General features: G+C 37.6%; 1 protein-coding gene across 6 annotated transcripts in view; it reads right to left on the bottom strand.

The window, feature by feature from the left end:
* Ckap5 (cytoskeleton associated protein 5) overlaps positions 1 to 25,703 on the bottom strand; it is a 109,473-nt gene that overhangs the window by 37,278 nt on the left and 46,492 nt on the right. For all 6 annotated transcript variants that reach the window (XM_052725293.1, XM_052725296.1, XM_052725297.1 and 3 more), the window contains exons 9-24: positions 22,305 to 22,409; positions 17,576 to 17,665; positions 17,306 to 17,470; positions 16,303 to 16,431; positions 14,964 to 15,146; positions 14,336 to 14,449; positions 13,963 to 14,073; positions 12,291 to 12,383; positions 9,987 to 10,172; positions 9,249 to 9,343; positions 6,468 to 6,525; positions 6,253 to 6,378; positions 4,145 to 4,284; positions 3,483 to 3,657; positions 2,328 to 2,441; positions 488 to 616 (exon numbers count right to left, since the gene is read on the bottom strand). In XM_052725293.1, the coding sequence (XP_052581253.1) occupies positions 488 to 616; positions 2,328 to 2,441; positions 3,483 to 3,657; positions 4,145 to 4,284; positions 6,253 to 6,378; positions 6,468 to 6,525; positions 9,249 to 9,343; positions 9,987 to 10,172; positions 12,291 to 12,383; positions 13,963 to 14,073; positions 14,336 to 14,449; positions 14,964 to 15,146; positions 16,303 to 16,431; positions 17,306 to 17,470; positions 17,576 to 17,665; positions 22,305 to 22,409 (2,013 nt within the window). The remainder of the gene's footprint in view (positions 1 to 487; positions 617 to 2,327; positions 2,442 to 3,482; positions 3,658 to 4,144; positions 4,285 to 6,252; positions 6,379 to 6,467; positions 6,526 to 9,248; positions 9,344 to 9,986; positions 10,173 to 12,290; positions 12,384 to 13,962; positions 14,074 to 14,335; positions 14,450 to 14,963; positions 15,147 to 16,302; positions 16,432 to 17,305; positions 17,471 to 17,575; positions 17,666 to 22,304; positions 22,410 to 25,703) is intronic.

Genomic DNA, 25,703 nt, shown 5'->3' with positions numbered 1-25,703 from the left:
AAACACAGAAAGCTCTAGGAATTTAGTATCACCTTTATTTACTTTGATAATAAGTTTATGATTCAGTTTTGTTTTTTTGTTTTTTTTTTTCTGGAGACAGGTTCTCATACGGCAGCCGTGTTAGTCTGGAATTCATTATGTAGAACAATCTGGCCTCAAATCTGTGCTGATCACCTTGCCTTAGTCTCTTAAGTACCAGGACTACAGGAGTAACCCACCATTCTTGGCTTTAAAATAAAGTTTGTTAAGCTGGGCATGGTGGCACATACCTTTAATACCAGAAGGGCAGAGGCAGGCAGAACTCTTGAGTTCAAAGCCAGACTGGTCTATATAGTTCCAGGACAGCCAGGGCTACATAGAGAGACCCTGTCTTAAACTCCCCGCTCTCCCAAAACAGGTTTAACCATGAATACACAGTTATTGTGGAGGCCATCTAAGGAGGTAAAAGGTATGAGTAAAATACTTATGGTTTATGTATGGTACTAACCTCTTGCCTCAAGAAGGGATTTTCTTTTTTGAGTTCTTCAGAAAGATCTTCTCCCTCCAGCCATTCCTTCATGCCAGTCTGTTCTGCCCAGGCATTCACAGTTGCTAGGGCAGCAGCTCGAACATTGTTCTGAAGTGAGAACAGAATTGACAAAAAATAACAAGTACAGTTTGGAGGGAGGACTGAACAATGTTTTTTAAGGTCCCATCATGTACATACTTGAACCATCTTCTCTGAAACAGAAACTACTGCTGTGGTTGTACTGAAGACTTCGGAAATATAAAACACAAAATTGGAAGAAAAACATCCTACATTCTGTTAGGCAAAATAATAATCTGAGAAAAAAAAATTTTTTTTCTGTTTGGTTTTCTGAGACAGGGGTTGTTCTGTGTAGCTTTGGCTGTCCTGGAACTCACTCTGTAGACCAGGCCTGCCTCTGCCACCAGGGTGCTGGGATTAAAGGCACATGCCATCACCACCCAGCTAAGCTGGGCAAATAATATTATGGAAGAATAATAAACCTATTTTGCTTCCTGAATCTATGGGAGCTATTATATCCTATCTGCTAAAGAATGGAATTCTATGTAAGAGACTTCAAATTGTTAAGAATTAGGCTAACAAGCTCAGCCGTGGTAGCACATCCCTTTAATCCCAGCACTCAGGAGGAAGAGCCGGGCGGATGTCTGTGAGTTCAAGGCCAGTCTGGTGTGCAGAGGAGATATAGGACAGGCACCAAAAATACAGAAAGAAACCCTGTCTTGAAAAAGCCAAAAAGAAAAAAAAAAATTAGATAACAATTTGAATATTTATGTTTTAATATTGACTTGCAATCATAGACTAGATTTATAAACTGAAAAAAAATCCAATTTCTCAAATTAAATGAATTACACAAAAGTAAAGGGACTTTAAAATATTTATCCTAGGGCTAAAAAAACTCCCAAAACAAAAAACCACTTGCAGCCTTCAATGATACTTCAATGACTTCTAATACTGTGGAATTATAAGCAGCTTACTGAAGTACTAGAAAGTGCATGCTGTAGTAGTTCAGGGGTAGGAAGGACAGAAAATTACTTCAAGATCCAAACTCCAAATACTTATACATTATATCAAAACTTTAAGCCAGGTGTGGTGGTACACACCTTTAATCCCAGTATTTGGGAAACAGAGGTAGGAAACTCTCTGAGTTTGAGGTGAACCTGGTCTACATAGAGAGTTCTAGGACAGCCAGCGATACATAAAGAGACCCTGTCTCAAGAACAAAAATACAAAACAAAGCAGGGCGGTAGTGGCGCATGCCTTTAATCCTAGCACTCGGGAGGCAGAGCCAGGAGGATCTCTGTGAGTTCGAGTCCAGCCTGGAATACCAAGTGAGTCCCAGGAAAGGCGCAAAGCTACACAGAGAAACCCTGTCTCGAAAAACCAAAACAAAACAAAACAAAAATACCCCAAACAAAACCTTAATGATGTCATAATCATAAATAGCAATCATATATTGAATGTATACTATATAAAACAGGCATGTCAAAATGTATTTTCATAAAAATGTTTCAACTAATTAATCAAACATCAATTACTAAAATGTATTTCAATTCTATAGGAAAGAAATTTCATAAAAAACTAAACCTAAAGGACATAACTATTTAAGGATCACAAACCTAAGTAACGATACATCTAGTCATCACATAAACTCTGCCTGGAAGGTAAGCATGTTTACTGATTTTCTTCTAATAGTATCATCTTTTTAAATTTTTAAGCAATTACATGTCCTCTAAATAAGAGAATTATCTCAAGACTGTGGCTGGCTTATTACAGAGTGGAAGGATGACAGAAAGAGACTTACCTTGCTATCACCAAGGACAGTAATGACAGGGATGCCTAAGTTCTTTACGTGCTGCTTGATGTTCGGCCCCATGGCTACTGCCAGCTGCTGAAGGATAGTCAGCGTCTGCTGCACCTGAAGTACACAGAGCCAACACAGGTTCAAACTGTAATCAAACTCACTTCAAGTTTTACAAAGGTTGTGATGTGGTCAATATCACAGGCTTCTGGACTACTTATTGTAGCACAAATCTAACTGGATTATGAGTAATTTTTTTAGACTCTTATTGGGCATTGTACTTGTATGCACAAATGTACACTCAAAACACATATACACATAAAAATTTTTTTTTTTTTTTTTTTAAATAGAGTCTCACTATGTAACCCTGGCTAGCCAGGGTGGCCTGGAACTCAGAGATCTACCTGCGTCTGTCTCTTGAGTGCTGGGACTAAAGGAATGCTCTATCATGCTTGGCAAAAAATTAAAATTTCAAAAAACTACAGTACTAGAATTTTATTCTATAGTTTAAAAGATATTGACATAAAAAAGAACAAAATTGAAAATATAGAAATTGGGGCAAACAAGATGGAATGGTGGGTAAAGGTACCTGCCATCAAGGCTGACAATCTGAGTTCAGTCCCAGAGCCTTGGTGTCACGGAAGGAGAGACCTGACACCTGCAAGCTCTTCTCTGACCTCTATATACATCCTCGTTTATCCAGATAAACACAAATAAATGCTTTTTTCTTTAAATTAGAAATTAAACAAATCATGGTGATGCATGTCTATCATCCCAGCACTCGGGAGGCATGGAACAGGAGAATTGCTTGGTTTGAGAGTAGCTTGGGAGACATAGTGAGTTCAAGGCCAGCCTGGACTACATAGTGGATCTTGATCTTAAAATATAAACAAAAAAATGTGTGACTAGCCATACTTACATACATTAAAATTAAAATATTTCCATACAAAGGTATTTAGTATTGGACTCTAATATTTAAGAGAATTTAATTACTAAATTTGTATATCTTGAGACAAATTTAAGAAATACAAGGAATCTTTTTGTAGATCAAAGCAAATAACATGACCACTCATATTTGCTAGTAAAAGCCACAATGAAAATGAACCTTCTATAGCAGCAGGGGAGGGGAAGAAAGAGAAAGGCACATGGTCCACGTACCAAGATTTTATTTGAATCATTGAGTCGACCCTTCAAGGCAGTTGGAAGTTCACCTATATTTGGTTGGATAAATTTTGCTTCATTGATAATACCTGCCACTTCATCTAGGCCTTCTTTCCTGATCTTCCAATTCTTGTCACCAATTTTAGACACCAACTCTGAAGTAATTTTGTCACTGAAAAACAGAAGGCATAATTTTAATTCTAGACTCCTAAAAGATAATGTCACCAAACCTCCCTTTACAAATTAAAAAAGGTTAAGATTTTAGTATGATGAATCGGGATATACGAGTGCCCAAGTACAATCTTAGTTCTTAGGAAGCTAAGGCAGGAAAACAGTGGGGTCAAGGCAAGCCTCTTATACAGTGAAACCTTGTCTTAAAAAAAAAAAAAAGCCAAAACAAAGTAAAACAACAAACTGGTGGCACACACTTACACGGTTTTAATCCCAGCACTCTGGAGGCAAAGGCAGGAGGATCTCTTTTGAGTTCGAGGCCAGCCTGGTCTACCTAGTGAGTTTACATATGAGGTCTACATAAGAGAGCTAGACAGCAAGACCCTGTCTTGAAAACAAAAAAACAATAAAGAACAAACAAACAAAAACCTGATCCGAAACACCAAAACAGTATAAAGAATAAAATAATTTCTTAGGGTAACACCTACCTGATCTCTATCCTTGGCAAAAGATCAACAACATCATTGCCCCCATCATCTGGTTCATCTCCTTCCTCTCCTTCATCTGTACCACTTGTGCTGTGCTTGGAAATTCCTCTGGTTGGAGTGGGTGGGCTTTGTCCCTGCATCTACACACAAATGAATAAAACTAATGAACTTGAAGAAAAATGACAGCAAATAGACTAGAGAAGGCGCCTATGTCAAATCTTCTCATTCTTGGGCTGGAGAGATGGCTCAGCAGTTAAGAGCACTGGCTGCTCTTCCAGAAGTCCTGACTTCAATTCCCAGCAACCACATGGCAGCTCATAACTGTCTACAGTGAGATCTGGTATCTTGTTCTAGAATAAAGGCGAGAGTACTCATATACATAAAATAAAGAAATAAAATCTTAAAAAAAAAGTTTTCATTCTTTCATACTACTTGTTTTTGTTTTATGGCTATGCTGGGGATAGAATCCAGGACCTTATGAATACTAGTAACTGTTCAACCACTGAACTTCATTCCTAACTCATAAAATACTTATATACAATATTGCAAAACATACTTTAATTGCTAGGCAGATTCTAATTTTGAGACAAAATAGCTAATTATTTTTATGGAAAACTATTAGAACTTGACTTCTCAATCACTAAGTTGTCTTTTGACTTGTATCTCCCAAAACAAAAGAAAGTAAGCTGTGAACACTTAAGCATATTCAGTCAGAAAGCTAGTCAAGAAAACCTAGGTTTTTGTTGTTGTTGCATTTTTAATTTAAAAAAAGAATATATTAAAGTTGCATTTTGGTCAAATGTGATAGTGTATGCCTATAATCCCAGCATTCAAGAGGCAGAGTCAGAAGGGCTGCTACAAATTTGAGGCCAGCCTAGTCTATACAGTAATTTCCAGACCAACTAGGGCTACCCTATTTTTTTAAATTTTTTTAAAATTTAATGTATTTTTTAAAATAGGTAGCAGACCTACAATGACTGACATTGCCAATGTATAGAAAGAAAAAAAAAACCCACTCCTCATTTTAAACCATAATCACTCAGTTTTTCTTCTTCACAAAGTCAATTTCAATTTCTTATGAATTCTCCCAGGAATACTTTATGTACATAAAACCAAACACATATATGCTCTTTATTGCAAAGGTTTAAAAATTTAGTCATTCTGCCTTTATTTTTTTTTAAAAGATTTATCTTTAATTACATGTATGTGTCTTTGTGGTATACACACACGAATGTACGTACTTACAGGGACCAGAAGGCAATGAATATCCTTGAGCTAGAGTTACAGGTAGTTGTGAGCCATCCAAGATGAGTGCTGCTAAGAAATTAACTTGGGGGCAGTGGTGGCGCACGCCTTTAATCCCAGCACTCGGGAGGCAGAGGCAGGAGGATCTCTGTGAGTTCGAGGCCAGCCTGGGCTACAGAGTGAGTTCCAGGACAGGCTCCAAAGCTACAAAGAGAAACCCTGTCTCGAAAAGCAAAAAACAAAAAACAAAAACAAACAAACAATGTCAGGCGGTGGTGGCACTCACCTTTAATCCCAGCACTTGGGAGGCAGAGGCAGGTGGATCTCTGTGAGTTCGAGGCCAGCCTGGTCTATAGACAGAGATCCAGGACAGGCACCAAAACTACACAGAGAAACCCTGTCTTGAAAAACAAAAAAACAAAAGAAACAAACAAAACAAAAAACAACAACAAAAAAAATTAACTTGGGTCCTCTGGTAGAGCTCTTAACTAGTAGTTATCACTTCAGGCTCTGTTTTGTGTCGTCGTCGTGTCCTGTCCCGTCCCATCCCGTGTCGTCCCCCCCCCCCCCCCCCCCCCCCCCGCCCCGCCCCATACAAGGTTTCTCTGTGTGTAGCTCTTGCTGTCCTGGAACTTAGGTTCTTTTTTGTTGTTTGTTTTTTAGATAGTCTTACTCTGCAGCCTAAGCTTATCTTGAATGTTATTGTAGCCTAGGCTGACTCTGAAATAATTCATGGTCTTTCAAGCTAAGAGTGCTGGAATTACATGTGTATGCATGCCATTAAACTTGGTTAAAAATTTAGTCTTAAGTTATGTGACATTCTCAAGACCACCCATAGATTGTACCATTTTTAGAACCTTTACCTTTTCAAACTCTGCATCTATCTGGGATAGAAGGGCAGGCTTCTCATCCTCAAAGAACATTCTCAAAGAAGGACCAACATATAGATACATCACGCCAAGCAAGGTAATGGCAGAAGTCCTCACAGCCTACCAGAGAAAACAGTAAGAACTTTCCAAATCAGTGCAGAGCCATACAAGTGGCTATAATGCTTCCACACATGCTGGAGTGTACTCACTGGATTTGTTGCAGCAAGAGCAGTCTTCACATTGCTAATGAAAGCTTTGACATTCAACCTAGAAAAAAAAAAAACAAAGTATTTAGAACTGATAAAAAATGAAATCTTCGAAATCTCGAGAATTTATAAAACCAGACTTAAGGATTGACTCACACTGAAAGAGTCCTCAGGTATTCTCTTTCCTAAATTTACAGTGAGCTTTAAATACTAACTATATACTGATTAATCCTACTATGCTTAATTAAGAGTCCAAAATCCACTCTTAAAACTTTAAAAAATTTTTTTTTAAGATTTACCATCAATGAACGTGCATATACTGGTGACACAGGCCACTTGCAGAGGTCAGATGAGAACTTTGTTGGATCTTCTGGAACTGGACTTACAGACAGTGGTGAGCTACCCAACATGAGTGCTAGGGACTGAATTCAGGTCCTCTGGAAGAACACTGAGTGCTCTTCAATTGCTGAGTCATATTTCCAGGTCAGAGGACCACTTTATAAAGTTTTTCCTTGCATCTTTAAGTGGGTTCCAAGAACTGAACTAAAGCCACCAGGACTTACCTGCTAAACTATCTTATACTGGTACCCTACATCCAGTATTAAACTTTCTCCAGAACTCTAGATTCATATAAACATATGCCTCTGTCACATTTCAATTTCTATGTCTAGCATACATCCTACATATACCCCAACTCCCAAACTTGTGCCTTCCAGTCTTCTGTAATTCATTTCAGATCCATATTTATTCTTCCAGCTCTTCAGGCCATCCGTGACTCCAGAATCAGTCTGATTCAATATCCTACACAGTTTTACTTTCAAAATATATTCTAAGTATAGTACTTCCACTTCTATAATCTGTATGCAAACAACCATTTCTTTCTTTTCTTTTCCAGACAGTGTTTCTCTGTGTAGCCTGGCTGCCTGGACCAGGCTAACCTCTCTAACAGAGATCCACTTGCCTTTACCTCCAAGTACGGGAATTAAAAGCATGTGCTACCATGCCTGGCTTGCAAACAGCCATTTCTTGACAGCATTATCTGCCTTTTGACTTCAGTTAGATACTCTTCTACCAACGTTTTCTTCATCCAAATTTTTGCAGTTCTAGTGAATGAACTCAGAATCCCATACATGCTAGGCAAGTGTTCTACCACAAAATTACATTCTAGCACTGCTTAAAAATGCTTCTATGTTTTCCCAATTTATTCAAAATATTGAGGCCCTAAAGACTTGCTCTTTCTTTCTCCAGTCTTATTTCCTACTACTCTCTAATCACATTTTACTTTAGCTATACTCTGAAAAGCATACAATAGCCACTATTTTTATTTATTTTTGAGATAGGGTCTCACTATGTAGCCCTGGTTGGACTTGAACTCACAGCGATTCTGCCTGCCTCTGCTTCTGATTTTTTTGTGTTGCTAGTATTAAAGATGTGTGCTACCATCCCTGGCCCTTACTGTAGCATTTTGTAAGCTAATAAGTGGTAGTTACATCAAATAAACAAACAAGGCACAGAGAAAGCAACACGATATAATAGCATCTATATCCTTTTCCTTAGCCCAGAATGCCTGGATTCAAGCCTGGCACTGGCACTTTCCTAGCTATGATGGTAAGCTTTCTGTGCTTTAAATTCTTCATCTGCAGAGCAGAGACAACATACTGCCATATCAAAACTACTCTAAAAAGTGTCCAGATAACTAGCACACACTGGCAGTTCCAGCACAGGAAGCTGCAGCAGGAGGAGTTAACTATTTCCAGGAAATTGAGACTACTCCAGGTAACAAAACAAACAGCTGTGGGCCCAGTGAGGTGGCTTGGAGGATAAAGGTACTTGCCATCAAGGTTGGTGACATGAATAATACCCAGCAGCCACATGGTGGAAGGAAAGAACCAATTTCTCCAAGTTATTATCTAACCTTATGTGTGTCCTGTGGCATGTACACCTGAATGTGTATGCACACCCAACTCCCCACACAAGAAGTATAATTGGTAGGTCTAAATGTAATTAAAAAATAATGAACAACTATATTCATATAAAAATGGCAGGGTGTTTAAACAATTTAAAATTTTTATTGTAGGAATTCTGACAGCATTTAATCCAAAAAGGAGCCTTTTCAGGCACTAAACAACTGTGTAGTAATTTTGAAAGGAGAACTAGAAATACTTGGAATAAGCTTTTCTGTGTGACAGCTCTTAACACTTAAGGGAAAAAAAAAAAACACTTAAGAGATCTCTCTTTGTGGGGGACTGGACATGTGGTTCTGTGACAGAGCATTGGCTAACATGTTCAAGGCCTTGGGTGTAATCTCCAGAACCTCTAGAAAGGCAGGGCATAGGGGATAGCTAAATGGCTTAGTGAGTATAGGTCTCTGCCACCAAGCCTAAGGATTTGAGTCTGAGTTCCCACGACTCACATGGTAGAAGGACAGACTAATTCTCAAAACTAGTTTTTAGACTGTCATATGTACTTTGTGGCATATGCCACCTGCACCTCCCACAAGACAGACACAACAATCCTAAATAATTTTTAAATGTGTACATACATATATTTACACACACATTAATATATATGTATATGTACATATATATATAAAAGAACTCTTACTAGATATTAAAATGTAGAATACAAGTCAACACAGACCTTTCAGAACAAATGTGCTTATCTTTTATGTAAATTAGACAACCAATTTTAATTCTTCAGAAATAAGCAGAGATAGTGAAAACAAATTAACATCAGAGACTTAGCAAAATATTTAATTATATTCCATTTTTTTCCCTGACTTACCCAGAAAAACCAAATTCTTTTATTGCATTTGATAACCAATTTAGAGTTTCTGACTGATTCTTGGGATTCTTTTGTGAGAAGGCCATTGACATCACCTGAAACAATGGAAAACATGGCTCAGATATCCATTTTCTCTTATATTTCTTATGGAAATAAATTACAACTAAGGCACATATGTATCAAATATGATTTTTTCAGGTGTTAACTACATGAATCTATGAACAAGATTTAATTTATCCTAAAAAACAAGGTGATTTTTTAAATGATTTTATTTATTTTTGTCTTTATTTTATTTTATGTTTTGCATTGTTGCTTTGCCGGCATGTATGTCTGTGTGAGGATGTTAGATCCCCTGGAACTGGAGTTAAAGACAGTTATGAGTTGCCATGTGGGTGCTGGGTATTGAACTCAGGTCCTCTGGAAGAGCAGCCAGTGCTCTTAACCACTGAGCCATCTTTCCAGCCTCAGAGATGACAGAGTTTTAAAAGCATTCCTGTCTGAAATTTTTCATTTACTGATCATTTTGAATTGCAATGTCTTATGAGAAAATTAACAACATCTTCTATAGTAAGTTGAAGGACAGCCAGGGCTACCATAGTGAGACCTGTCTCAAAGCACCAAAAAAATCTCACAGCATAGAACAACTTTACCTAAGAATTAACAGTAATTGGTAGGCCTAAATTAAAATTTGGGAAAAAATTGGGACAATGTAGGGAAAGAGAGCTCTGTGCAACTAACCTGTTCAGCTGTCCATGGCAACATACATGCTTCAGCTATTGCCGTCATAGCTTCTTTTGCATTGTTCCCACATTTCACATCTCCAATCTTGTCTACAAGGCCATCTAATACAACCTGAGCACAAGTTTTAGAAAAATTTCCCTTCTGGGCGATCAAAGCAACTATGTGAAGCTTCATCTGCATCACCTAAGCAAGGATAAATATCAGAATAAATTTCACATAGCAACCTGAAGATGTAATATCTATAAGTATAACCAAATAATAATCAAAAATTTAAACAACCAAAATAATTTTCATCCTTTGTTATCTGTGATAGTAGCTAACTGACAACGAATACAGGGGGGAAAATACATGCCACTCAATTTTTCAAAATATGAAAATTTAAGAGCTAAAAATTTTTTACAAACTTTTTTAGTTGATTTAGTATATATGTAGGCACTCATGAGACAGGATGAGTATGAAGGTCAGACATAAATATTGGTATATGAATTTTCACAACAGCCATTAGTCACAATTACCAAAGAGTTCAAATAACCCATATGTCTATTGATGAGAAGGAAAATAAAAAATGGTCTATCTATACAACGGAATGTTATATGGCAATAATATGCATAGGTGAACCTGAAAATCATTATATAGGAATGATTCCATTGATATGAAGTGCCTAGAAGGGGTGAACCCATAGAGACAGAAAATATATTAATAGATGACAGAGAATTTGAGCTGGAGTATAATGGAGAGTGCTTGCTACTAAAAACAGAATTCTCTTGAGCATGATGAGCATACTCTAAATCAGGTTCTCACCTTCCTAATGCTTCCACACCCTCTAATATAGTTTCTCATGTTTTATTGGCCCTCAATCATAAAATTATTTCCACTGCTACTTCATAACTGTAATTTTGCAACTGTTATGAATTACAATGTAAATATCTGATATGCAGGATATATGATATCTGATCCCTGTGAAAGGGTCATTTGACATTCCCAAAGGGGTCATGACCCACAGGTTGAGGACAACTGCTCAAAATATAGTATTGCAGAACTATTACCATTGTATAATTTAAAACTGAGTAATACAGTCTCAATAAAGTTGTTATAAAAGATTTATTAAAATTTTTTTTCATTAAGTCATATGTGGTGATGCATATCTATATAATCCCAACACTCAAGAAACTAAGGCGGGGAACAACAGTTTTCAATGCAAGTCTGAGGTACATGATAAGAGCTTATCTCAAAAAATAAACAGGGTTGGGGAAATGCCTCAGTTGGTAGGCAAAATGCTAATTGCACAATATGAGAACCTGAGTTCAACTCCAAGTATCCATGTAAATAGGCAGGTGTAGTAGTGAATGCTCATGATCTCAGTGATGGAGAGGCAAAGGCATGAGATTGCTGGGGTTTGGGGCCAGATACCTTAGCCTATTCAGTGAGAGACCCTACCTCAAAAACCAAGTGGATCGCTCCTAAGAAATGACATCTAAGACTGGTCTCTACCCTCCATATGTGTGTGAACACACATACACACACACACACACACACACACACACACACACACACACACACACACACACACTAAAAATTCCTTGCTATGGATCTAATATAGAAGAATATTGGCTAAAATAAGGTGTTCTTTCACCTATCTTTCAGAATATTCAGCTTTTGTGACGATACTAAGGTGATAACAGAGAGGGAGGGAGCCATGGAACATACAGAGAAAAAAAGGAGAGGGGTATGTAGAGTAGCAAACACGGGACTAACAAGATGCCAAAAATAAAACAAATACATTCTAAGATTATTTAGCATGAGCTCTATTCTATGTACACCTAGCGATAAATCCTGTATCACTTAAAAAGTTTTTTATTATTACTACTACGGCATGTGCGTGTCGTGCAGCACATGTGGAGCATGGAAGACAACTTTTGGGAATCAGTTCTCTTCTTCTACTATAGGTTCCAAGGATCAAATACAAGTTGTCAGGTTTGCATGGCAAGTGCTTCTGCCCACTGTATCAATTCCCCCCCCCCCCCCAGGCAGGGTCTCACTATGTAACTAGCTGTCCTGGATCTTGCTCTGTAAACCAGGCTGGCCTCTACCTCACAGAGGTCTGCCTATCTTTGCCTCCCAAGTGCTGGGATTAAAGGTATCTGCCACTATGCCCAACCAGTATCAATTTTCTAAACATCTCCTTACACTCATTTTTTAGAGTGTAATACTGTTAAACTCCTAATTATACAAGGTTGTCTCATAGATTGCTATGATAGAAATGATTTAAATAAAAGACACTAAATGTACAACTTAAAATACCTGAAAATTAGTTTCTTTCCATCCAGGTTTTTTGGCTAGCATCCTCACTAATGCCTGGCATGGCATTTCAGTTCGATCCATTAGTTCAACAGCCTATAAATAAAGGAAGGCAACAAAGTTAGAGAGTTCTAGTTCAAGAGAAGGATAGATCCCAGAGTCAAGTATGCGGCTACTTCTGAAAAAGAAAAGGAACCAGAGCTGCGAGGGTCCCAGCGGGAGCTTAGTTAGCTTCCACCGTGGTTCAGTTCCTAAGCTAGGTAGAATGGCTGGGGTTACCAATTTTTTTTTTTTTTTTTTTTTTCAAATTCACATTTTAGGAATTCACAATTTTTTTCATTTGCCCAGTGTGTGCTATTAACTACTTACACATATTTTGTCTTATTTGATTTTCCTAAAAACAGTGAAATAAGGTAGACATTTAAAATTAAATTTCAAAGATGTACAAGTTCATGTCTAAACTATAGGAGTGGAAGATGTTGGGCTAAAAGGTTCCTGTCTCAAATTTCACATTCCTTTTTCTACATCTCTCTCACAGAATCCTAATCACAATATATGCTAAAATGAGCTACTATGTATCATTCCTGTGATGGCTATTCTCGGTTGTCAATTTGACAACATCTAGAATTAACTAAAACCCATGCAGCTATTTGTGAGGGATTTTTTTCTCTTCTTTCTTCTTTTTTTTTTTTTTGAAACAGGGTCTCTCTACATAGCTCTGGCTGTCCTAAACATACTGTGTAGACCTCAAACTCAAAGAGATCCATCTGCCTCTGCCCTCTGAATACAGGGATTAAAGGTTTACACCTGGCTTAAATTTTTTGTTTGTTTGTTTTTTGAAACAGCGTCTCACTATGTAGTGTGATGGATTTTTCTTAATTAAATCATTTAAAATGGGAAGACTCCCTTTAATCCAGATCTTTTGAGAAAGCTCCAGCTTTAATCTGGGCCACACACTCTGCTGGCAACCTATATAAAGGACATAGAAGATGGAAGCTTTTGTTCTTGGCCTGCTTGCCCTTATTCTCATTGTCATATTCATTCATTCACTAGCATTAGAGTCTATTTCTTCAAGATTCCAGCATATAGTGAAGACCAGCTAAGATATCCAGCCTTGTAGATTGAACAACTACTAGATTCCTGGACTCTGGACTTTCCATTGGTAGACAGTGTTGGACTAGCTGGATCACAGCTGGTAAGCTACTCTAATAAATCCCCCATGTGTGTGCATATAGTTCTGCTCCCCTGAAGAAGCCTGACTGTACAATTTCAAAAGTTTGGACAGCTCTTCATACCAATATATATTGTGTTTCCTATCAATAAATCATGATGACAAAGGAGGAAGTACTGAAATAGTCGAAGACTGTCTATTTTAAGTGGCAAGCTCTATTTGCTTATTACATTTAATAACAAATAACTGAAAAGTTCATCTAAGTCTCATGATTTACAGTAAGAACCTAATTTTCTTGAAAAAGTAATGTTTCGAGCTTAGAAAAGTCAGAATGAGAGTGTTGAAAGATACAAAACAACAAAAAAAGTTTAACCTCATCTTAAGTTTACACTATGAAACATTTACTAATTATAAAACATAGCAATTAAGACATGCTTAATTTGGCACTATTATTGCTTCCACATAATCTAAATTTTACACTCTACTTCATCCTTGTACATGTACCTTTTGGAATTCTTCCATACAGGCTAGCCTTTCCTTCCAGTTACTACTGTCTAGAAGCTGAATACAGGTTGGGGGAAGAACAGCTGAAGCCTTTTCTTCACATGCTTCAATCTGTAAGATGGCAACGTCATAATGAGAAACTATTTAAGGAAACAAATGGCACGAATATAAAAGTTACTCAGTCAAAACTAAAATACTCCTACAGGTACACTACAGCATCTGAGTCTTATTTCATAAAGAAAATTCTGTTCAAGGAAGTATCTATCAGTAGCCAAACGGTATCCATTCACTGTATGTTAAAGAACTCAGCAGAAGGAACCCTCCAGTCCCCTCCCAGGTCTGACTGTCTACGGTTCTCATGTGCACTGCTCACCGAGAGTTCGGGCTCAACCATTTCTTTAGTCTCCAATCCCTTCTTAGTCTTTGTTCCAGCATTTGCTGAACCTCCTGGTGCAGCTGCTTTGCCTTTCTTAGGTGGTCCACCAGCCTAAAAGAAAAATTTAAAACCATAAACCACTTAAAATTTGGTAAAAGTAGTTTTTGTTTATACATTTTTTGACTCTTAAAATTATTTATCTATTTGTTTGTTTGTTTATTTATTTATTACACAGAAGGGAGTCCCAGATCTCATTACAGGTGGTTGTGAGCCACCATGTGGGTGCTGAGAATTGAACTCAGGACCTCTGGAAGAGCAGTCAGTGCTTTTAACCTCTGAGTCATCTCTTCAGACCGACTCTTAAAAATTTTATTAAAATGATCTCACCTCAAAAATGTTTTATTGTCTACAGAATTTACCAAATGTCAAACACAGAGAGACCTAAAGACCATCTATGGACTACCTGGCTGATCTTCAAGTTGCCTATTAAAAACTTCTAATTCAAAATTATTTAATAAAACAAACAAAACAAAAATGATGAACTGGGGCCAAGCTAGAGAGATGACTTGGTGGTTAAAAGCATTTGCATGGATTAGAGTCAGACCTTGTCACAAAATCTATTAACCTTAGTAGTAGGTGCTTTCTTTAATGGTCCTGGTTTGGGTACTGAAACGTCCTTCGTGTCTTTGTCCCCTGCAGCCCCGGATGGAGCAGCCCTTCCAGGTGCAGGCTTGCAGTCCTTCTTTTCAGCTGCAGAACCAGCTTTTTTACCATGAACCAGCTCTACTTTTTCTGAACATTCTTTGATCTAAAGAAAGCAATATGTACATTATTATGCTCAAACAAGTTTGAAACACAGCCATTACATTATTACCTAGAAGTCATTAAGTCACAACTATACAAAAGAATTCAGAAGAAAATTGTTTCATTTTCTTGTAATTCTAATTTGTGACATTCTGGGCACTGCATATGACTTAAGTTTTATTTCTTCACAAATTAAAATTACATAAATACCTATAACAGACATAATTTTGATGAAAGACATTTGCATTTAGGAAAGTACATTTCTATATTATATCTTCTAAAGATTGGTTACTCAGCTTTGGTTTGGTTATAATTTGAAAGGTGTTTTTTTCTACTATTGCATCACTATAGCTTAGATTAAAATTTCAACAAGCAGAAGTTTGCAAAGTTTGTTCTGAACTATCATTAGAGAATGAAATAACACTGAGTTGATTATCAGTGTTTTCTTTTTTAGTAATACAGAAAAGACAAAATTGGTAACAAAAAATGCCCAGAGAACATCCTCCAAAATTGATTTCAAATGCATGCACATATTTGCAACATAATTTTTTTTCCTGCAGAAACTGGCAATAAGAGTCAGACATGGTGGCACACAACTTTAATCCCAGCACTCAGGAGGCAGAGCCAGGCAGATCTCTGTGAGTTCGAGGCCAGCTTGGTCTACAGACTGAGTTCCAGAACAGCCAGGGCTACACAGAGAAACCCTGCCTTGAAATACTTTTGCAAATTAAGAAAAGAAAAAGAAAAAGAAAAAAGAAAGAAAAGCTGGCAACTAAAAAAATTCTTATTAAAAATATATAAGTACTCTGAAATTTTATTTTTTATCTTTAATTAAGTTCATTTTTTTGATGATTCATACATATACAATGCATTCTAATTACCAGGACATTTATCTACCCATAACTCTTTCATCCCTATTACTCACACCACCCTCCATACAATTCCTTTTCCAATATTCATGCATTTTTGTATTGTTCTTTGACCCACTGAGTTTAACCAGGGCCATCTGTGTGACTATGGGTATGGAACTATTCAGCATGGTGGGCTGAACTGAAGATAATGTCTTTTCCTCCTTCAGAATCTATCAGTAGCCAATAGTTCAACAGAGAGGGTAGGTTTACAAACAGTAATGCAAAGAGACAAGACTATTACTAACCTACCTTGTCAAGTTTGAGTTTGTCAACATCAGCTAAGAATGGGTTTACCGCTTTCTCACCAACCACCTTCAAAGCAGTACCCAGTGCTTCAAATGCAGCATCTCTGACCTCAGGAGCAGAATCATTGATGTGCTATACAGAAGTAAATGATATTTAACACAAAGAACTCTAGTCACTACTAATTTTATCCTCAACAACAGTGGCTGGATAAGAATTTTCCCTTTACAATTTACTGAGGCTACTTGTAGCTTTTGTTTTGCCAATTAACAGTTAATGTTTCACAATTCTTTCTAGGTTGAAGAGCTCTTTAGTTAATTTATTCACCATGTAAATGTCATTTTTAAATGTAATTTATTTTCTTTGATGTGTATGAGTGTTTTGTCTGCATGTATGGATATGTACCATGTGCATGCTTGGTGCCAACAGAGGTCACAAGAGGAAGTTGGAGCTCTAGAACTAGAGTCAAGATGGTTGTGAACCACCATGTAGGTGCCAAGACCCAAACCTGGATTCTTTACAGGAGCAGTTCTTAACTGCTGAGCCATTTCTCTAGCCCCTGTAAAAGCTTAAAAAAACAAAACAAAACAAAACAACCTCACACACACACAATGTGTGTACATATTCATTCATGTGGGTATGATGACAGCACATGTGGAGGTGAGAAGACAACTTCATGGAGTTGGTTCTCCCCCTTTACCTTTAAAGGGGATTTGGGGAGTTCACTCAGGTTGCTTGCCTGGCCTCTGAACTATCATCCTGCCAGCCCTTAAATGCTTTCCTTTCCTTTTTACCTTCTATCTGAAATGTCCCAATCCCAATGACCCTCAAACACTTCAGTCTGACACTTATATTTGGCTAACTTGTTGTCCTTCAAAAGTAGACCAAGACAGTTACAAAAATTTGGGTTCAGAGTGTCTGCTCCTTAAAAGATTACAATCTACATAAAGTCAAGAAGTCATTGTATATAACTAGTAGGAAAAAATGTAGAAACTATCCCCCCAATTACCTTAAGTAGAGCAGCACAAAAGGGCTTTAGTAAACTCTTCGGCAATGTAGAAGCAGTGCAGTGACGGAAGCTTCTTGCAATAAAAAGTGACGTCTGCTGCTTGATGGTTGGGTTTTTATTATCCATTACTGCTAAAACATCCTCACTGATGTTCTGTAGTGTGGTCTGTAAAAGAAAATGTCAATGAGCTTTTTTCAACTATAAATAGTCAAATCATTAGAGTGACAACATTTATTAAGACAAAACGCTAAGTTTTATGTTATAACTTACAGTGAGGAAGATGGCATCGATTGCCTCCTGCAGGGCTTGCACCACTTGAGGCTTCTTTTCTTTGAATTTTTCCAAAATTGTTGGTACAACCTGTAAAAGTGAACAGCAAGAAAAATACTCTGACACATATGAATGAAGTATTGTTGGGTCTCGAGAGCTAGTTCAACAGTTAAGAACAGATGCTGTTGATGCACAGGACCCAGGTTTGGTTCCCCGAACCCACATGATGGCTCACAATCATCCCTAACTCCAGTTCCAGGAGATCCAATGCCTTCTTTTGACCTTCACTGGCAAATGTACTCATAGGCAAAATACTCATACAATAAAAAAAATTAGTTTAAAAAAGCAAGAATGGCTGGGTATGGTGGCGCAACCCAGCACTCAGGAGGCAGAGTTAGGCGGATCTCTGTGAGTTCAAGGGCAACGTCATCTACAAAGTAGTTCTAGGAACTGTTACAGAGAGAAACCCTGTCCCAAACAACCAAACACCACCCCGTAACCCCCACCAAAAAAGAATGAAGTACTGACACACACACTATAGTATGGCTGATTAAAACTGTCAAAATTAAGCTAGGTGAAAGGAAACCAGTCATGAACAATCATACATTCTATGTTTCAATTTATACGGAATATTCCCCAAAGGAGTTAGGAAGTGTTCTTAACTTCTTTTTTTTTTTTTTTTTTTTGGTTTTTCGAGACAGGGTTTCTCTGTGTAGCTTTGCGCCTTTCCTGGATCTCACTCTGTAGACCAGGCTGGCCTCGAACTCACAGAGATCCGCCTGGCTCTGCCTCCCGAGTGCTGGGATTAAAGGCGTGCGCCACCACCGCCCGGCGTGTTCTTAACTTCTAAATGAATAGTATATAATTAAAAAAAAAAATCCAAATTAGGCTAAACAGTAAGTTAAATAGAACCCGTAAAAAGTTGAACTAAAGTAATCACTCAACCATCCCTTAGCAAATTAATATCAATTTTAAAAGTAGTTTTTTGCCAGGTGGCAGAAATACCAGCACTCTGGAGGCAGAGACAAGCGGAACTCTGAACTCAAGGTCACCCTAGTCTACACAGCCAGTTTCAGGACAGCGAGGAATATACAAACAAAACATGTGCTGAATCCTCTCCACTTCCCAAAGCAGTTTTCTATCTTGAAACTACTTGTGTATAAAACATCCTAATAACTAACACAAAACTTATCAAAAGCACACCCATATCTCAGCTGAGTGATGTAGTGCATGCTTTTAATCACTCAGAGGAAGCAGTGGCAGGTGTTTAACAATAAAACTGACAAATACTGATTTTTCAGAATGATAACTCATTCTATATAATTCAGACCAAATTTAGAGGCAACCATTACCTGCCATAGTTAAGGAAAACATCTCAATTTATTAACTCTATTAGTAACTTGATTGCTACCTCACTTATACAAAGAAATATATTGACAAATGTGTTCCGATTTCCTTAGAATAAGTTAAGCTGAGACATCATGTACATAGTATAAACTATATAAAATGTTTCAAGTGTATCATTACGTTTTAAATAGGAAAAAACTATGAAATACATCTCATGTGTTATCTTCACTTATAGTTTTACTTTGCTTTTCCTACTCCCATTATCATTCCTATACAGGTCATTAAAAACTTGCTCCCCCTTGGGTCACAGTGGTTGGAAAGATAACCCACGATCTTATGCATGCTAAGATGTTCCACTAGTGAGTTATAAGCACAATCCTACAGCTTTTACAATTTTAACTTGATTTCATAGTTATAAAAGCAGTATTAATTAATAAGATAATAAGCAAACAAATCAAATAAGTACTTTAGGCCAAGTGTATGATTTCTTTTTGTTTTCATTCAATAATTATATTTATGATATTCATTAATAACATTAACTGTATTGAATTATTACATTTATGATACTATGTCCTGATGCTACTGTCCATTTGTGGGGCTTTTCCATCACACAAAACAGAAATTCTGTACTTAGGAAATCATTGCTCTATATTCCTTTCTTCTCTGTCTTGAGATAGTGTCTAATCTTTCTGTCTCTATGAATTTGTATATTCTGTATATTTGATGTAATACAATTCTATAGTATTTGCTCTTTTTTTTTTAATGTAAAAACATTTGATGTACAACTGCAGGAGAAATAATACTCAGACAGCCTGAACATAAAAACTGGTTGTAATTTAAAAGTCCAGGGTTATTTTAACAGTAAAATATTTTCTCTGAGCCGGGTGGTGGTGGTGCATGCCTTTAATCCCAGCACTGGAGAGGCAGAGGCAGGCGGATTTCTGTGAGTTTGAGGCCAGCCTGGGCTACAGAGTGAGTTTCAGGAAAGGCGCAAAGGTACACAGAGAAACCCTGTCTCAAAAAACGGAAAAAAAAAAAAAAAATTTTTTTCTCTGTAGAAAATAGTAAAAATGATAACATTTCCCAATAAGCCTTTTTAAGCCAAATGATAGCTGAATTATACATATAAATATTGATTAGATTCTGTGATACAGAAAGGACCTATCTTCATCAGTTCAGAGAGCTATGTTTTACTTTAGTTGTATTCATTTATGTTTGATTTATGGCAGACATTTTTCTATAGGCTAATCCATAATCTAAAAGGTAGCCCTCCTATACACAAATGATAAAAGGGCTGAGAAAGAAATCAGAGAAACATCACCCTTTACAACTGTCACAAATAATATAAAATACCTTGGGGTAACACTAACTAAACAAGCGAAGGACCTGTATGACAAGAACTTTAAGTCTCTGAAGAAAGAAATTGAAGAGGAATCAGAAAATGGAAAGATCTCCCATGCTCATGGACAGGTAAGATTAACATAGTAAAAATGGCAATGTTACCAAAAGCAATCTACAGATTCAATGCAATCCCCAACAAAATCCCAACACAACTCTTCACAGACTTGGAAAGAACAATACTCAACTTCATATGGAAAAACAAAAAATCTCAAGCTCTACTATAGAGCTACAGTAATAAAAACAGCATGGTACTGGTATAAAAACTGACATACGGACCAATGGAATCGAACTGAAGACCCTGACATTAATCCACACACATATGAACAACTGATTTTTGACAAAGAAGCCAAAACTATACAATGGAAAAAAGAAAGTATCTTCAACAAATGGTGCTGGCATAACTGGATGTCAACATGTAAAAGATTACAAATAGATCCATATCTGTCACCATGCACAAAACTGAAGTCCAAGTGGATCAAAGACCTCAGCATAAATCCAGTTACACTGAACTTGATAGAAGAGAAAGTAGGAAGTACTCTTGAACGCATGGGCACAGATCACTTCCTAAATATAACACCAGTAGCACAGACACTGAGAGTAACAGTTAATAAATGGGACCTCTTGAAACTGAGAAGCTTTTGTAGGGCAAAAGACACGGTCAATAAGAAAAAAAGACAGCCTACAGAATGGGAAAAGATCTTCACCAACCCCACATCTGACAGAGGACTGATCTCCAAAGTATATAAAGAACTCAAGAAACTAGACATCAAAATACTGAACAATCTAATTAAAAAATGGGCTGAAGAGCTAAACAGAGAATTCTCAAAAGAGAATCTCAAATGGTTGAAAGATGTTTAAGGAAATGCTCAACATCCTTAGTCATCAGAGAAATGCAAATCAAAACGACTCTGAGATACCACCTTACACCTGTCAGAATGGCTATGATAAAAAACACTGAAGACAGCTTATGTTGGAAAGGACGTGGAGCAAGGGGAACACTTCTCCACTGCTGGTGGGAGTGAAAACTTGTACAAGCACCGTGAAAATCAGTACGGTGGTTTCTCAGAAAATTGGGAATCGATCTACCTCAAGACCTAGCCATACCACTCTTGGGCATATACCCAAAGAATGCTCAATCATACCACAAAGATACATGCTCAATTATGTTCAGAGCAGCATTATTTGTAATAGCCAGAACCTGGAAACAACCTAGATGCCCATCAACTGAAGAATGGAAAAAGAAAATGTGGTACATATACACAATGGAGTACTACTCAGCAGAGAAAAACAATGACATCATGAAATTAGCAGGAAAATGGATGGAACTAGAAAATATCATCTTAAGTGAGGTAACCCAGAATCAGAAGAACAAACATGGTATGAACTCACTCATAAGTGGATACTAGATATAAAGCAAAGAACAATCAGACTGCAACCCACAGATCCAGGGAGGCTACCTAGCAGGGGGGACCTTAGGAAGACTGTGGCTTATAATAGGTTTTGGTTTTACCCAATCACTGGGCAAGCTGTAGTGAAACATTTTTCTATTAGGGTAAGAATTTGTACTGTATCAAGTTGATCAAAGAAAATGCTGGCCGTACTTTCAGAAGGGGAAGTGTCTGATTTCTACATGAGCCTTATAATTTTTTTTTTTTTTAATTTTTTTCGAGATAGGGTTTCTCTGTGTAGTTTTGGTGCCTGTCCTGGATCTCTCTTTGTAGACCAGGCTGGCCTTGAACTCACAGAGATCCACCTGGCTCTGCCTCCCAATTGCTGGGATTAAAGGTGTGCACCACCACTGCCCGGCGAGCCTTTTAAAATTTGTGGGGAGCTAGACTGAATATATATGAAACACATTGAGAAGCTTACTTTGTCCAATATGTAAAGATCTATACCAAGAAGTTGTTTTAAAATATAAAACAAACTAGCCTATCATTTCTGATAATTTTACAGATTTATATCTAAAAAGAATGTTACTTACATGTCCTGCATATTGTCCGAATTTCTTCCTTAGCCCAACAGCCAGGCCAGTAAGACATTTTGCTGCCAAAGCTACCAACATGACATTGGTGTCCTTTCCAACAACCTGTAAGATAAAATGAAAGAAAATAGTCATAACCCTGTTGAAAGGAGTACTGGAAATGAAATGTATCTTCAAAAGAATTCTTGAAAGCTATTATGTCAACAGATAATTAGTTTTATTTCTTATAAAGGAGGAAAACCTTAATCCTCCTTGATAATAATGAATTTATATGTCTCCACTATGTGGTAATTTTTCTGTTTTGTTTCTTTTTTCTTTTTTCTTTTTCTTTTTTGAAGAGAAGGGAAAAGGAAGAGAAGGAAAGAAAAGAAGAGGGGAGGAGAGGGAAGGGGAGGAGAGGAGAAAAAAAAGAGAGATAGACACACTGACTGGTGATATAGCTCAGAGATAAAGAGCTTTGCTAGCATATGCTGAGGCCCTGGTATTAGACAACAGCATCACAAAACAAATTTCAAATCTCTGACACTCCAGTAATGCCATCTGGCTGTCTGTACTGCACATTGCAGCAGAGAAGCTAGAAGTCTACTGTTATTATTTTGGACCAGAAAAACTAAACAAACGTTTCTGAAAGAAATGAGGCAATAGCTCTGTAATATTTATAACTGGAAGTACCAGTAGAAAATGCTGTAGGCACTATCAAGTCCAGGAGGACTCTAAATTGCAAATCCTATTGTAACCATTCCTGTAATGGAGTTTCTGGCCTTGTAGCAACCATTTAGTCACATAAGTGACTGAGTTTTTCTTTCATTTCTCCTAGAAGACTCTCCTTTAGCAGTTTATATTACTGCCTTCCTACAACCCTAAAACCCAACACTTAACTAAATTCATAGGTATCCATCAGTTCAGCAAAACAGTAATGCCCGGGCTCCTTCCCAGTAAGAGTTTACCATAATAAATTGCCTATCTCAGTTGGTGTTAAATGCTGTTTTACTTTTTTTTTTCTTTTTCTTTCTTTCTTTTTTTTCTTTTTTGAGACAGGGTTTCTCTGTGTAGCTTTGCGCCTTTCCTGGAACTCACTCTGTAGCCCAGGCTGGCCTTGAACTCACAGAGATCCACCTGGCTCTGCCTCCTGAGTGCTGGGATTAAAGACGTACGCCACCACCACCTGGCAATGCTGTTTTACTTTAAAGTGCCCACAAATCCTTGTTTTGTTTTCCCCCTTTTTCCCAGTAGAAGCAACTGCTTTGAATTTTATCTAGTTCCTTAGTTCCATAAACAAGAATGCTTCACCTTTGAGTATCTGTATTAAACAATCTCTAATATACAAAACACATATCATACTAATAGGTGGCACTTACATTCCCTAAGAAGTGAAAAATTAAAACATTAACATTTATTAAAAATAAATTTGGTGCCACAATTTTGGAAATGCTATGTAATGCTTTATAAATTTAATTTTTTTAATCAGAATTGAATAAAGTAGGTATTACTAGCTTAATTTTGGAAATTTCAAAAATGAAACAGAGATGAACTTGCTCCAGGTCACCAGCTAGCAAAAAAGTGGGGATTTAAATCTACAGATCTCATAGCCTTTGATATCATTATTTTTGTTCTATCTCTAAACCAATATTATATGGCAACACCATTTTCTCTTTCTTTCTTTCTTTTCTTTTTCTTTCTTTCTTTTTTTTTTTTTTTTTTTGAGACAGGGTTTCTCTGTGTAGTTCCGGGTGTCCTAGAACCAGGCTAGCCTTGAACTCATGGAGATCTGCCTGCCTCTGCCTCCCAAGTCCTAGGATTAAAGGTGTGCCCACTACCACCCAGCTCCATTTTCTTTATAAGAGATGGAAGCACAGGCTGGGTGGAAGTGGCACATGTCTTTAATCCTAGTATATGAATGTTTTCTTTACCTCTATGTGTACACATCATGTGCATTCCTAGTGCCTGAGGAAGTCGGGGGAGGGCTTTGGATCCCCTCGAACTGGAATTACAGACAGTTGTGAGTCACCATGTGGTTGCTGGGAATTGAACCCAGGAGGGTCCTCTGAAAGAGCAACATGTGCTCTTAACTGCTGAGCTCTCTCTCTAATCTGATATTCATGACCTTAATGGAACATAGTGAAAATCCTTGAGCTGGACATGGCACATGACTGTAATTCCAGGATTCAAGAGTGCTGAATGAGCTGGGCAGTGGTGGCACACACCTTTGATCCCAGCACTTGGGAGGCAGAGGCAGGTGGATCTCTATGAGTTCGAGGCCAGTCTGGTCTACAGAGTCAGTTCCAGGACAGCTGGTGCTATACAATGAAACCCTGTCTCTAAAAAGCAAGCAAGCAAACAAACAAACGACAGAGTACTGAAAGTGCTAGCTTAGTGGTCAAGAGCATTTATTGCGGAGGATCCAGATGGTGGGTTCAGTTCCTAGCACTCACATGGTGGCTCACAAATATTTATAACTCCAGTTTTGGAGGCTCTAACACCCTCTTCTAACTTCCACAGGCACTAGGCAAGTAAGTTATGTACATATGTATATATATATTATATATATAGTATACATATATATGGCAAAACAGTCATATACATAAAACAAATCTAAAACTGAAGAGGGAGGAAGGGAGAGGGAGAGGGGGGGAGAGAGAGAGAGAGAGAGGGAGAGGGAGAGAGAGGGGGGGGGGGGAGGGGGGAGGAGAGGGAGAGAGAGAGAGAGAGAGAGGGAGGAAGGGAGGGAGGGAGGGTGAGCGCTCATTGCGTTCAAAGCCAGGCCAGCCCACAAGAATGGGTTGCATAGTGAGACTCTGTCTGGAAAAAAAACTGAGTATTTATTTCAAGTGGAAAATGGAAGTGGAGATGGTAAAGAAAGAACTGTGGGGTTTTTGTTGGTGTAGTTTTGTTTTTGTTTTTCCTTTTTGAAGTATATATGGAGGACCTTTACTTGACAGATGAGGAAAACTCAAGTGATTAGTCTCAGTGGCTTTTGTACTAGAACAGGAAAAGATTAGCTCAAAATTCCAATTTAATGTATTTATTTTTTAATTCTGTAATTAAAAGTGCTGGCCAGGTGTGCCTGCAGTCCGAGCTACTCAGGAGGTTGAGGTTGAAGGATTACATGAGTCTAAGAATTCTAGACCAGCCTTGGCAACATAGAAAAATCATGATCTCAAAAAATAAAGTGTTATTGCTTCTCTTATTATCTGGACCTACAATGTTACAATGCTATGTTCTTGTAAGTACTTATCCTAGTCTTATTTATTTCTGAGACAGGATCTCACTATGTGAGTTACCCTAGAACTCACTATGTAGACTAGGCTAGTCTTAAACTCACAGAAATCTACCTGCCTCACCATGCCCAGCCAATTACTATCTATCTTTAACTAGTAATGTAAGCCACTATTCAATAGT

Source organism: Peromyscus californicus, unplaced genomic scaffold (genome assembly GCF_007827085.1).
Source record: "Peromyscus californicus insignis strain IS unplaced genomic scaffold, ASM782708v3 Scaffold_7__1_contigs__length_154581171, whole genome shotgun sequence".
Taxonomy (NCBI): domain Eukaryota; kingdom Metazoa; phylum Chordata; class Mammalia; order Rodentia; family Cricetidae; genus Peromyscus; species Peromyscus californicus.
Note: the sequence above shows the minus strand (reverse complement) of the source record. Positions and strands in the feature narration are given on the sequence as shown.